Source organism: Eurypyga helias, unplaced genomic scaffold (genome assembly GCF_000690775.1).
Source record: "Eurypyga helias isolate BGI_N326 unplaced genomic scaffold, ASM69077v1 scaffold13395, whole genome shotgun sequence".
Lineage (NCBI taxonomy): Eukaryota > Metazoa > Chordata > Aves > Eurypygiformes > Eurypygidae > Eurypyga > Eurypyga helias.
In genome coordinates this window covers 1-13,758 of record NW_010252143.1, presented here as the reverse complement: position 1 = coordinate 13,758, position 13,758 = coordinate 1, and the positions used below count along the sequence as shown (strand labels likewise).

At 52.0% G+C, this 13,758-nt stretch overlaps 1 protein-coding gene across 1 annotated transcript in view; it reads left to right on the top strand.

Moving 5' to 3' along the window:
• Nucleotides 1–13,437, top strand: part of LRIG1 (leucine-rich repeats and immunoglobulin-like domains 1) — a gene marked incomplete at both ends in the record, with an annotated part of 49,593 nt that extends 36,156 nt beyond the window's left edge. Inside the window, 7 exons of the mRNA XM_010152260.1 lie at nt 4,305–4,376; nt 5,675–5,746; nt 7,930–8,093; nt 9,838–10,158; nt 10,823–11,104; nt 11,600–12,019; nt 13,312–13,437. Of these exons, the coding sequence (XP_010150562.1) occupies nt 4,305–4,376; nt 5,675–5,746; nt 7,930–8,093; nt 9,838–10,158; nt 10,823–11,104; nt 11,600–12,019; nt 13,312–13,437 (1,457 nt within the window). The remainder of the gene's footprint in view (nt 1–4,304; nt 4,377–5,674; nt 5,747–7,929; nt 8,094–9,837; nt 10,159–10,822; nt 11,105–11,599; nt 12,020–13,311) is intronic.
• Nucleotides 13,438–13,758: the final 321 nt, after the last annotated feature.

Sequence of the window (13,758 nt, the reverse complement as noted above, 5' to 3'; positions counted from 1 at the left end):
TTGCTGAGGCGAGTCACTGGATCCAAGAAGAGGGGAACCAAGTTGTAGCTGTGAGTAAAGTGGGGCTGAAGGCAGAGACAGACTTAAAGCCTGGGGAATCGGGCAGGGAGGTAGAAGCGTGGGAGAGAAAGGAGGCCAGTAGGAATCGCTGTGCACGTGGAGCCTGGAAATCTGTCCACAACTGGCTAGAGAAAAGGCAGAGGAGCAGAGGTGGTGGGTGGGAGAGTCCTTGGCTGCTGTTGAAGTTGTTGGTTTCTCTGAAGGAAGCAGTGAAACCAAGTGAGTGTCTAAAAGGGTCGTGGGAGCAGAGGCTTTGTCCAGTAGGATCTGCAGGCTGTAGGATTGTGCGTCTGTAATGCTGCTTTGACAAGGGAGAGAAGGTGGAGGGAAAGTGTGGAGAGCGAGCTTCTCCCAGTGGGACATCCACTCCAGGGCATCCCACCAATGCGTGGCCACTGGCATGGGAGCAAAAGCACCAGTCTCAGGGGTTGGGATAGGTTAGAAATGTGGCTGCAGGTAACACGAGAGAGGTGAAAAAGCCAAGGGAGGACAGGGTTGTTTTTTTACAAAAAGATTGACTCAGCAACCAGGAGAAACGAGCCCTGATGAGCTGCGGGGGTCAGGCAGAGGCCTGGAGGTACAGCATGGAACGGGAGGTAGAAGGGAGCCTGTGGGGCGGTGTGTTTGGAGCTCTGGGCAGAGCATCCTCTGCTCCCCCTGTGAAACAGCCATGGCCTGATCCAATGTTTATCATCCGGCACAAGGAGCTGCTGCGAAAGGTGTCGGGTTCTGTCTGCCATGAGCCAAGGATGCAACAGCACCTTGCGCAAGCCTAAAGAAGCCGGGCCTGCATCTTTAGTCACGTCGTTCATCTCTGTCTTCTGTTGCACATGGACTTGGGCCGGTTCTGGGTCTGGTTGAACGCAGGGAAGGACACGTGCCCGTGGTCTGGGGGGCTGAATTGCAGCGAATTCCGTAGCCTGGAAGAGCTTGTGGATCAGGTTGGTCTTGGGCAGACAGGAGTGGTGTGATGACCTAACAGAGCAAACCTGCTGCTGGACAGACGAGTGCTGGGATCGGTTGGTGTGAGCCAGTGTGTGAGGCTAGAAAACCCTCAGAGTATGAGATTATTGTGTTTCTCGAGGTGTTTTGGGGACGCTTCGGAGTGGTCACTTCTAAAGGGATCTGCTCGGGTCTGGTTTAGCTTGGCAGCACAGTCCCAAACTTGTAACTTCATCTGAGGCTGAGGTACCAGTCTTGCTGGCAGGAATTTTTTCCTAAATAAAATAAAAGATCAGCCTTTACAGCAAACATTTCACTGTGTGATTTAGGGCCTGATGCATTTAAACCCTCAACCAGCTTTAAATGCATTAGCATACAAAAAATAAATGGGCACTTCAGAGGAGACCTTCCAATGAATTAATAATCACCTCAGCTCTGTGGAGATTGCCTTAAAAGCCGTTCCCCTTTGATCTGGCACAGATTAGCCTCTGAAAGGATTTAGCACAGAGAGGGTTGTTCGCTGAAATGAAGGTGTTAAACTGGGAGGTGGGGAGGCCAGTCACTTTAGCCTTCTCTGAATTATATATGAGGCTCTCCAGGATGGAGAGCACAGGCCTAAATTAAAATGTTGCTTCAAGAAAGAGGGAGTCGAGAAGCACTGAAGCATAAAAAGCATCAGTGGAATCGCTGGGGAACAACAAGTTTCCTAATCATTCAAGCTGCTAAACGCAACCGGTTTTTTGATGGCTCACTCCATGACCGACATCTTCCTGCAGGTGCAAAACTGGCTGGAGGAGAAAATGCTGCTTTCTAATGAATTGCGTGCCTAGCGTGTAATTACACTTGCGCAATCGCCGGGAGAGCGTGCTCGCGCCGGGCTCTGCCAGCGGTGGGGGAGCGTTTCTGGGCAGGCTAACTCTGGAGCCGCACGCCGCCGCGTTCCCGTTCCAGCATCCCTTTGAAGGGGGCCGCTGGGTTCAAACCGCTTTGGAAGCGGAGAAGCGGTTAGTTGAGGGTCGAAAGGTGTAATGATTTTAGAGTTTGCTGGGGCATGGTGTTACTTCCAGCGGGTTATGTATTCCTTGGGTATGCAGCCATAAAATTGTATGCGCCTAAACATTGTGTGTTGGCATCCCCGGACGTCCTGCTTATCTCTGCACAGAGAAGTAAACAGGTATAATCAGTATTTCCAATTTTTAAAGTCCAAAGTCTACTGTAAACAATAAATAGAAATCTCCAGTTACCTGACCCAAGCTCAGCATAATGCCCTCATTTAGGAACATGGCTCCAGAAATCAGTGTGTGTGGATCCAGCCATATGACCGGAGTTTGCATATAGTCAATTAATCACTGCATTAATCATTGTAATGGATTTTTCAAAGCCTTCGTTAATACAACATCCCTTTTACCAAGTGATGGTACACTGCAGACACTCTTTGGTTCTGGGGGTATTTTACCGGAGCAGAAAGCCACGCACGCTCTCAGGCACTGAGTAGGACCGTTTGGTGCTGTAGTGAGGAGCTCAGTAAAGCGCGCTGCAGGTATTTAGGATGATGCTGTCGATAGAGCAGGTTGTGGCTGTGTGGAGCCTTTCATCAGCTACCGGCGTGCCTGGGACAGCTGTCTGTCTTCTTGCTTCGAATCAAGCAATTAGCAAAGGGGGCCACAGCTCTGAAAACTGAGCTGTGGTTTTGTACTGAGTTAACTAGGAGTTAACTTGGCTTTGAGTGTGTGTCTTACCATGGAGGCTGGGAGGTGGCTTTGCCTGAAACAGAAGCTTTTGGTAGTGTTTTACTCTGGAATGGTAAGACTTGTGATTCTGGCGCCACAGACCTTTTGTGTGGAGCCTGGAGTAACCCACCTTTCGTGTCTACTGAAGAATGAGTGGTGTCTCCCCTGGCAGCACCGCTGTCAGAGGGACTGGTTCTGTAAGGACCTGCTCGGGGTCAGTGTTGCCCAGTGGCAGGAACCCAAATTCCCACCGAAGGCAACAGGACGGGTCGTGGTACAGTCTCAGCCCTCCCTGTCGTAACAGTGTGATGAGCCCCATTCTGGCTTTCTGCCCACTGTGGCCCCCAGTGCTTTCATCCATGCAGGAACTGGGCTCTCCGGGTGCCAATGATGCCACATTTTCCTGACGTTTGCAGGATGCTCTCTGGAAACCCCTAACAAGCTCCTGCAAACTTATGTGCTCCACCTTGTAGCCCGGTCTCCTTTCCCCAGCCGGTAGCAAGCAGTGGGACTGTCACAGTTTTAGGGCCTTTTTTGGGTGCAAATGTATACCACACCCTATACTGAAGGAAAAATCTTGGAAAACTCAATCGAATGCAGCACCATATGTGCTGGATTTTTACCTGGGCTGTTGGTGATGACTTGTACTGGGCACCCTGTGAAGCTGGTGGGGATGAAAGATGCACCTGGAAGATAAACTTTAGACAGAGAGAACCTGGGGATGGAAAGCATTTCCTAATTCATGGCATTGCTTGATGTTTTATTTAAAGAGTTGAGGAGCCCGTTTATTCTGCATGAACCCTGCCCCTGGCCAGTCACCACCGGTCAGTATTTATGGAGCACAGTTACGCTGCAGAAAGCACCTGGGCTGCGCTGGCTCTTGCCTGCTCGTAGCCGTTGCGTAGCGCCGCGCCGATGCGGAGGCAAGCTCCTCGGCCGCAGATGCGAGCGTGCTCCTCGGCTCTGTATGTTCTCGTCTTCCATTTACCCCTTGAAATCACCACTCGGCTGTTAGTTATTGCACGGTATGACTTTGCTGTTGTATTTATAATAAGCCAAGGAAGGAAGTCGGCAGTCGCTCCAGGGGCAGCCGCGAAACAGCCCTTGTGCGTGGATGTCCGTTGGGGCCGAGCAGCAGTTAAATCACCGCTCTGTCGCTATCTGGGAAGAAGGCAGGAGTGAAAAGTGAAAAGGAGAGACTGAAATCTTGTTAAACTGTCACTGCACTTAATCCTGTCCGCAGCCAGCCTGCAGAGAACAGAGGGGACCTTCTCTTACTCAGCAAGCTGGTTTCCAAGCACCGGAGCAAACCTGCCCTTTTACGTGATATGGCACATTCCCTTTTGTGCTGTCATCACTATTAAATTCGAATGCAGATAAAAGGATTTAATTTCAGGAGCGGGAAAGCTAGTGTACTTCATCCCTCTTAATCTCCATGCAGTTCAGATTTCCCGGGACTTACACGGAGCACGTATATCAGATAAAGCCACGCTAATTGTGTTCCTTCTTTTTCTGCCCCCCTCTCCCCGTTTTCTTTCTGTTTATCTGGCACTGGATGTTTGGAAACTGCAGAACTCTGTTTGGAAACAAGATCAAGTCGGTGGCCAAGAAAGCGTTCTCAGGGTTGGAGGCTCTGGAGCACCTGTGAGTAACCATGCCTCGGAGTTCGGGAAGGGGGGTCTGCCAAAAGTAGCTGCTTGAGAGATCTGCTAGCAATTTAATAGCGTCTTTGTAAACTGAGAAGCCCGTCCATTTGTGGGGGCCACCTGCTTCCTTCTCATTAGAAGTCCACCTCAACTTTGGCCTTTTTTTGTGCCAGGAACAAAGTTACAGAACATGTGGCCAATCTGCATTGCTCTTAATTTTTTGATTTGTTCATGGATAAATGTCACCTTGAGTTGCACGTTGCTTCTTTCACAGGCTGTTAGCAATGAAAATAAGTTATTTCAGATAGAGCCCTCTCTCCTCCTCCCTCGCCCCAAATTCCTCCTCGGTCTGGGCTCTGGCAGCAGCACGTGCTGACAGTGACTGCTTGCGGTGCAGTGTCCCCGCTCAGCACAAACGCCTCGGAGCGATTTGCAAGAAGTAAATCTCGGCTGCGGCCGCGTAGTTTTTTTCCCGTGTCCCAAGGCTGATGACTCCAGCAGTGATTCATGAGTCACTTCGTTTCTGAGTTAAGAGAAGTTGAAGTGTATGCGGTGTGGCTCAGGATGTTTTATTGGCTGTCGATCGTGTGAAACGTTACCACCATTGAGAGCATGCTGAAGGGTTAGGGCTGCCTGACTGGGGGCGGGGGGTACGTTCCCAGATAAAGGTTCCCTTATTAGTGCTCTCCTGAGGCTTCCTCTGCAAGCCGGGCTTGCCTGTCCCACACTTTGCGTAGTGAAGTTAAGCCCTAAACCTGACAGTGTCCTTTTTCAGAAGACAAGTGAATTTTTCTGTTAGCAGTAGCTGCGAGGGGAGCTTTTACGAACACCGTATGGAAACACTGCAGTGTGACTCGAAGATGACCGTATCCTCTCAAAGTCACTTTCAAATAACTTCTCGGATGCCGTTCAGCGCGAGCATTTGCTTTCTTTGTGCTTGCTGAAGGTCTAGCCTGGGATACGACATTCCTGACTATCTTTGGTTATTGAGTGGGCTGAGGAATTTCTGAGCTATGGATGATGGAGGTAGCTGAGACTGAGAAGTGTAGTGAGAAGATGGGGTCCAGAACGACTCAGTGGTTTATTCCCATCGTTCCTGTTGGTTGACTATTACTCAGCAATACTTAGGCAGTGTTGACGTGTTTTCCGGACAGCCGCTTCTGTGAGCTGCGAGTGCATATGGCCTCAACGAGGGGCTGCCGAATCTGCTACTGGAGTTACTGCTGAAATACTGCAAGACTTTGCCCCAGCTGTAGCATCCCGTGTGTTCACCCCGCCTGTGGTTGTATTCTGCAGGAACCTGGGGGATAACGCCATCCGCTCCATCCAAGCTGACGCTTTCGCCAAGATGAAGAGCCTGCGGCAGCTGTGAGTAACTGGCCCGTACACCCCGCTAAGGAGGCCGGGGTCCTTCTTGCCCTGGACGTGAGAAGCAGCCACGGTGTTTCCGATGGGCTGTTATTTGCATTACCGCTCCTTTATTTCCTCCTCCCCTCCGTCCTCCTCTGCAGGGTATTTTTACACATGAGTAGATGTCATGGGAACATCTTGCATTTAATAGTGAGTGAAATCAGATCATCGGAACAGGTTCTTCCAGCAGGTTCGCATCTGTGCAATTATTCATCTCCGCTCAGGAAGTCCAGCCCGGGTCCTGGTTGCCGTCTCTCCTCACGCTGCCACTGCTTTCATTCCCCGTGGCCCACCTGCTCCTTTGCTGTGCCTGTATTTAGGGTTTCTGTACAGTGCTGACGTTTGGGCGAGAAGCACCGTTTGAACCGGGTCTGCTTGTCGTCCAGCCTTCTGGTGTAAAAACACAGGCGTGTTACCAGAGCTGCCGCCTGCGCTCCGGGCTGGGGCTCTGCACTGTTACCAGACACTGTTTCCAGTCTTGCCTGGTCTCCCTTTCTCCTCTGCTCCATAAATATTTAATCCACTGTCAGTGCATTGCTACACACTGGAGTAGTGGAACAGTGTCTGTGGAAATCACTCATATTGGTACCTGGGCAGGTTCTTCTGACTTTGAAAATCGGGTGGTTGATGTCAGTGGTGACATTTGGTACCAGTGACTGGGGAGTGGATAAGATAAAAATTGCATGTCTGTTGATTGTTGGACCACCTTACATTTTGAACTAGCTCTTGAAACAAAGTTGTGGTGAAAGCTTGGTCTCCTTAGAGGAGAGCTTGTGGGATCCCAGGTATTGCGAAGAACGTTCATGCCGTGGGGAAGGCGGCAGAGTGCCTTGTACCGAAATGCTGAGGGTCTCTGAGCTGTCCCAGCTGGCGGCAGTGTTTGTGCCGTCACGTGTGTTAGGGGCTACACGTCTTTCTAGGACAGCAAAGTGGACAACTTTGGAAAATCACATCTCTATGTTCCCTCATTCCCTCCCTCTCCAGTTCATTTCCTTCTTTTCTCCTTTCCTGGTTAGTTTCAGACTTCAGGATTTCCTAGAGTTGTCAGGTAGAAAAATGGGAGGAGATTCCCATCTTCCTACAACACATCCGGAGTTGGGATCCTGCTGTGCTCTCGATACCCTGCTCTTGCACAACGTGCAGTATTGCAGGGCAGGACGTCTCTGTCCGGGGCCATTTCCCAGTCTCTGAGGCATCCTCACGTTCGATTTGAGGGATCAGACTGGGTTTTCTTTGGACCTTGGACCAAAGTCTGAATTCCCTGGTGGTGTAAACCTGCAGTTCTTCACTAGCCTCAGGGCTAGGTTGAGCCACAATTCAGCCCATGATGTTTTAAAAAACTATAATCCTGAGGCTCCCTTTTTATTTCCCTCCTTTATTTCCCCCCTTTTCACAGCTCTGCTCTTTACAGAAGATGCCGAGTCACTACAAGATGTTTTGTGTTTTGCTTTCCAAACTAGTCACTGTCTGTACTGGGTTTACCCAAACGCCTTTGGTTATCTCTCTTCCACTGCTCCTGTGAACCAGTAAAGACAGTGTCAGCTGCCCCTCTTTTCCTGGTGATGCTGGTGTGCGGTTGTGGAGAAGGTACACAGCGGCCTCTCCATTACCCCACTGCTCTTGGCCACTGAGGGAACCAGTGGTCTTACAGCAGAACCTGACATGCCCTCAGTGCTCAGTAATTTAAGTCCCGAATTCAGCGCCCACCGCAGATGCTCCAGCCACAGAGGCAGAGGAGGAGCGTGCGTGGCGATCAGATGGGAGAAATGGGAGCAGGACGGGCTGTGCCGTCGGCTTGTGCCTCCGTTGTCTCGTGTAGACGACCTGCCTTGGTTTCCCTCACTTCAGCCAGGGCTGAGGTGGCTCATCGGCTCCCGGGAATCACTCTGGAAGTTGGTTAAGGCACCAGGGAGTGTCACTGGGGCACAGGAGCGGGTTGCTCCACGGGGAAATGAAATGCTGTCAAATGTGCTACGTGTTCACCATCATTAGTGCCTCGAGGACAGCCCTGCACTCCGCTTTTCCCTTCCACCTGTGCTGCGGGGGAGGGAGGAACGTGGCTAACCCGAAAGGGCTGTGGGCTTCCCAGCCTCTCCGCGCGGCGCTCACAGCCGGCTCCTGTTGGTTTTGTTTCCCTGCAGCCACATGAACAGCGACAGCTTCCTCTGCGACTGCCAGCTGAAATGGTTGCCCCCGTGGTTAGCCGAGAAGGAGCTGCAGCCCTTCGTGGTGGCCACCTGCGCCCATCCCGAGTCACTGAAAAGCAAAAGCATTTTTGCCGTCCTGCCAGAAAGTTTTGTGTGTGGTGAGTCTTGCCTCTGTGTTTTGAGGTTGTATGAAGGGGTGGGACTCCCTTGGGAAACATTTTCTTTGACTACCAGCGTGTTATTACGAGAGGGTTTCTGTTTTGGTTTGTTGCTCCGCGGGATCAAAGGAAGCCCAAGCCTGCATTTTCAAAATTTGTCACTGGCTACAATTTATTTCCCACCGAAACCGCACGGCATTGCCTGCGTCGAGCGTATTCCTTACAGGGCTCCCTGAGTATTAAGTCAGAAGGGACTAATCCTTGTTCCAGTTCCAGCTGGGGCTGCACAGACACTTCCCCCCTCCTCTCCATTTGATACTACCACGACTGCAGCTGGAAGTTTTTTCACTCTGCAGTGTTCTTCGCTGCTTCTGTGGCTTTGTGTTCTTCGCTCATCTTTTCTCTCTCTTGGAAATAACAAAGGGTTAAAAAGAAAGCAGGGGAGAATCTCGCCATCACCACTCTCTTTTTGGGCCACTAAGGCATTACGCAGGAACCAACCGGTGACTAACACTTGCATTATAGTATTTTTTATTCCTACGGTTATTTTTTCTGCTCTTCTCCCACCCAAACGCTGCACCTGAGCTGTGGCTGCAGAGCAGCTTTACTTAATACCCAGCCCACACACACCTCTACTACCCCGCTCACAAAGAACTGTGAACGCTCAGAGGAGGCCGAAGTGATGCTGCCTGTGCATCCAGCTTTCTGGGCAACAGAAAGACCTGGTGTGGTGAGCCAGGCGCTGTGCTGCGGAGCCAGACGGTGTGGGTCCTGGGTGGAGCTGCACGTGGCTGTTTGAAGGAAAAAGGAGCTTTTGAAAACACTGTTTAAGTTGAATGCGTGACTTGCACTGAACACGGAGCTTTGTTCCAGCTGCTGTGCCATGTCCCTCTCCATCCGAGGGGTAGGGCTCTGCCTAGGTGGCCTCTGAGCGTGGCTGGGAGGCTGCTGTGTTCGTCTGGAAGAGGAGATCCCGAAGGCTCCATCCCCACAGCAACATCACAAAGCGAAGACAACTTTGCTTCTCCGGTGCCTGCCAAGTCCTCCAGGCACTAGCACTCCTGGTTCCAGAGGCCTGGCTGTTTAATTAAACTGGAGTCAAATAGTAAATTACACCATTTGTAGAAATCTAATGCATCTGCTTGGAACCTTGCTAAAACCAACAGTCTGGAGGGCAGAGAGAGAACATGCAAAACTTTCCACCCCAGACGGGTGACAGGCGAAGACGGTGCGTGCTGCGGTCACCTCGCTCCCGAGCGTTTATCCCTGGAGGTGGCATTCGCAGCCCTTCAGCATGAAGCAGGAGGACGCAACGCAGGCCTGGAGGTGTTGGATATTGCTCTTCAGGCACAGGTTGTACAAGGAAGGACATTTTCTTTAGACCACAGTATTTTTCTGAGGTTGAGCTGCATTGGTGCAGAGCGCTAGGGGTCTTGTAGGTGTCTGTGGTCACTGAGTGACCACCTCAGCACTGACTGCAGAAGGAACCAGAGGAAGGAGAGTCCTAGCCCAGCCAGCCACTCGGTGGAGTTGTGCGTGGCACATCGGCACTGCAGAGCCGGTCTCGATGGGAGAGTGCCTGGCAAGAGCAAGCTGCTTCCCTGGCGTCGGCAGCAGTGGGTGTAAAAGCAGCCGTGGAATAACGTCTTTCACTGCTGCACTGCTCGTTTCTCATTGCATCTCTTTGCTCGCTCTGGTCTTCCCTCCTAGTCCGGAACTGACTATCCCCGCTGTTTTCTCCTAGATGATTTCCCCAAGCCCCAGATCATCATCCAGCCGGAGACAACGGTGGCTGTGCTGGGGAAGGACATCCGTTTCACTTGCTCGGCCGCCAGCAGCAGCAGCTCCCCCATGATGTTTGCCTGGAAGAAAGACAACGAGGTGCTGCACAATGCCGAGATCGAGAACTTCGCCCACGTGCGGGCGAAGGACGGTGAGGTGATGGAGTACACCACCATTCTGCACCTCCGGCACGTCACCTTTGCCCACGAAGGGCGTTACCAGTGTATCATCACCAACCACTTCGGCTCGACCTACTCCAGCAAGGCCCGGCTCACAGTCAATGGTGAGTAGGAGGCTGCTTTCCCATTCCTTCCCTCAGCCTGAGCTGGTATGATTCTCTGGGACCTGCTTTCGGCCAGCAGTTGCTCCTGAGGGTCCATTCCTGATGGTGAGGAGCTCTTAACCGCATGACGCCAGCTGCTTGGGTCTCAGTGGGTGCTGAGTGATGCCGTGTGAGGAGCGTGAGGCCATCCAGCCCAGCGCTGAGCACATTCCTAACTGCTGTGGCTGCTCAGTAGCATCTCTGCCCGATGAAATGGGGCAGATGAAAACGAGACCACGGAGGGATACAAAGAGGGACTGTAGAATCATAGAATGGTTAGGGTTGGAAGGGACCTTACAGATCATCTAGACTGTAGTAATTGAAAGTTCCCTGTAGGAGAGATAATGGGGTTTCTTTCCACGTTAATCACAGAAAATTAGATTTGATCCCAGCTCTAATGACCCTGAGTGTGGGGAGGGGTCTTGGACACGGCAGAGAGGTATGTGCTGTCGAAACACAAGGTCAGTCCCCAGCAGTTCAGGTACATCCTGCAAAAGCAGTTGCCACCCTCTCGCCTACAGGTAATTAATGTATTAATCTCCTCTTAATAGGAAGGGAAACAGAACTGCTCAGGAGATGGTGTTTTCCCCACGGAATTGCTCATTTTTTTGTTTTTCTTTATCAGTGTTGCCCTCATTTATAAAAACTCCCCACGACATCACCAGCCGGACAGGGACGACGGCTCGGCTGGAGTGCGCAGCCGAAGGACACCCCACCCCGCAGATCGCCTGGCAGAAGGACGGCGGCACCGACTTCCCGGCGGCCCGGGAGCGCCGCATGCACGTCATGCCCGACGACGATGTCTTCTTCATTACGGATGTGAAGATAGAAGACATGGGGGTCTACAGCTGCACGGCACAGAACTCTGCAGGGTCTGTGCTTGCCAACGCCACCCTGTCGGTGCTGGGTAAGGTGCCCCAGGAGAGCGACTGGTCTGGGGGTGGAAGGGATCGCTGGGCAAGCTCCTTGGCAGATAACGAAAAGGGATAGAGTGCTCTGCGTTAGTCTTATTTCACTCTTCATTGCTGTAGTTAACTAACGGAGAATAACTCTGCTAATTAAGAGAAGGAGACGTAAGTCGCGTTTCCTTTTGTGCCAAGGAAGCTCCTCTGACCGCGCTGTTGGCTGGGAAAAGTACATGAAAAGGAAATTGCACTCAGTCTCTCGCCCCACGAAATAATTCATGTGTGTCAGCCGCTGCCCCTTGTCCTCGGAGGTGTCCTTGTTGGGAAAGCTACCACCAGCTGGTTCGGGGAAGGCCTGTTAGATCCACGCTGGTGCGGGGCTGCCGGGCACGCGGCTGCGTGTCAGTGTGCAGGAACATCATTTACTGCCAGTGCTGTGAAGAAACCTGTTGTTATGCCGTCCCCAAGAATTAATTCCTGTGTTTATTCTCCTGCAGAGACACCATCTCTGATTCATCCCCTGGAAGACCACGTGGTGTCAGTGGGCGAGACTGTGGCTCTTCAGTGCAAAGCCACGGGGAGCCCCCGGCCCCGCATTACCTGGCTGAAGGGTGACCAGCCCCTCGTCATGACGGAGAGGCATCACTTCACCTCTGGCAACCAGCTGCTGATTGTCAGGAACGTTGTCTTGGAGGATGCCGGGAAATACACGTGCGAAATGTCCAACACGCTGGGGACGGAGCGCGCGCACAGCCACGTCAGCATCTTACAGTCTCTGGGCTGCAGGAAGGACCGAACGACGGTGGGGATCATCACCATTGCCGTGGTGTGTAGCATCGTGCTGACCTCTCTGGTCTGGGTCTGCATCATCTACCAAACCAGGAAGAAGAGCGAGGAATACAGCGTCACCAACACAGGTAGCCCTGCTCTCCTGCTGAGCCTTTCTCTAACCATGGGTGCTGTCAGGCTTCCCGCCGAGGCCGAGCTGGCACGTCGGGCAGGCACACGATCCCGCTGTAACGACAGTCGCCTTGTCTCGGTGGTTCTCTGGGCTCCCAAAGCTGGACCCAGCTCTCGCTTCCCACTGAAGCATGTTCCAGGCTGGATTTCTCCCCCTGCCTTGCTCTTCAGCAGGGTCTTTTCCCCTTGGCAGTAGTTACAGCTTTCCTGCTGTGATTTTTCCATGACCGTAAATGACAGCTCTTGAGACAGTCTGGATTATGTCCATGATGCTGGGAACCTGCCTTCCTTCTCGGGAATCTGCATTTTCAGACTTTGCATCCAAAACCTGAAAAATTAGACTTTGAATCCAGAATCACTTTTTCCATGTTGCCTGTAAGAGCCGTTGTAGCCCTGCTGATGAGGGGTGTCCCTTGCTTTTTGGGGGAAGAAGTAGTGTTTATTGCTTCCTCTTGGTATTCAAAGGGGATAATTTGGTGCTGAAATAAGTGTTTCTGTGAGAATAAACTCTCCTGCCCTCAAGGCTACGCAGCCTTCGCACCAAAGACCCAGCCTGAGACTTCCCCACCCTGCTGGAACTTGCATCCTTCCTATTTACACTTGGCTTTGGATACAGGACGACGCAGGGTTTTGAAGTCACGGGCTGGTAGCAAAGTCCTGGATGACATCTGACCACTGTGGTGTCAGTGGGATTTCCATCCCTCTTTTTTTTTCCCCAGCCCTGAAAATGTAGGGCTTCAAGCCTACATAACTGAGTTTCCCTTGGTTTTATGGGTCAAGGGAAACCAAAACTGCCTGACAGAAGATGGAGGGAGTCAAGGATAGCTAAGGGGCTTGGGCTGTCCTGCCTACTGAAGTGAATCCAAGACCCAAAAGTCTTTTACTCGTGACTTTGGGAGACAGAGGGCTGGAGTCAAAGGAGGTGCTCTGAATTTCACGGGAACAGGAAGGATTTACGTGTTTGGAAGAGACAGTTCCTCCTCCACCTGCCTTATACTGACCATGCCAAGTGCAGACACTCAGAATGGCTTTATCAGCACTCTGTCTCACAGCTTTACGCCTTGAAAAATCAGGAGTGGGGTTTCCCAGGGGAATGGCGTGTTCGGGCCGTTCAGTTTGCAGCTGCAGAACATACCAGTGTTAGATCTGGTCCCAAATCCCTCTTGAAAATGTAATTTTACGTGCCATTGAAAGCTTCTGCCTTTGTGTCTTACTGGGAACTGACACTTCTCTGCTCCTGTTGCTCTAGATGAGACTATTGTGCCTCCCGACGTGCCAAGCTACTTGTCTTCCCAGGGGACTCTCTCCGACCGGCAAGAAGCGGTGGTCAGGGTAGATCTGAACCAGCAGCCGAACGGGCACGTAGACAGCAACGGTGAGAACCCGCTTCGGAATTGTTTCTGTAACGCTGTGTCTGAACTTGGTCTGAGGAGGGAGAAATCGCTGTCTGACGCCCTTCTGGGCTCGCGTTAGGAGCTACCCAGAAGGTCTTGACAGTGTCACGCCCCGGCTGCCGCCTTCCTGCAGAACCGGGCCGTGTCGTCACTCTGCGTCCTCGTCCGGCCGTGCCAGTGCTCCTGTGAGCAGGCTGCTGCGGAAACTGCTCGGCCAGGCCCTGAAGACTGGGGTTTTGCTAAGTTAGGATTCCTTTTTTTGGCACCAGAGTTACCCATCATAGAATCACAGACTGGTCTGG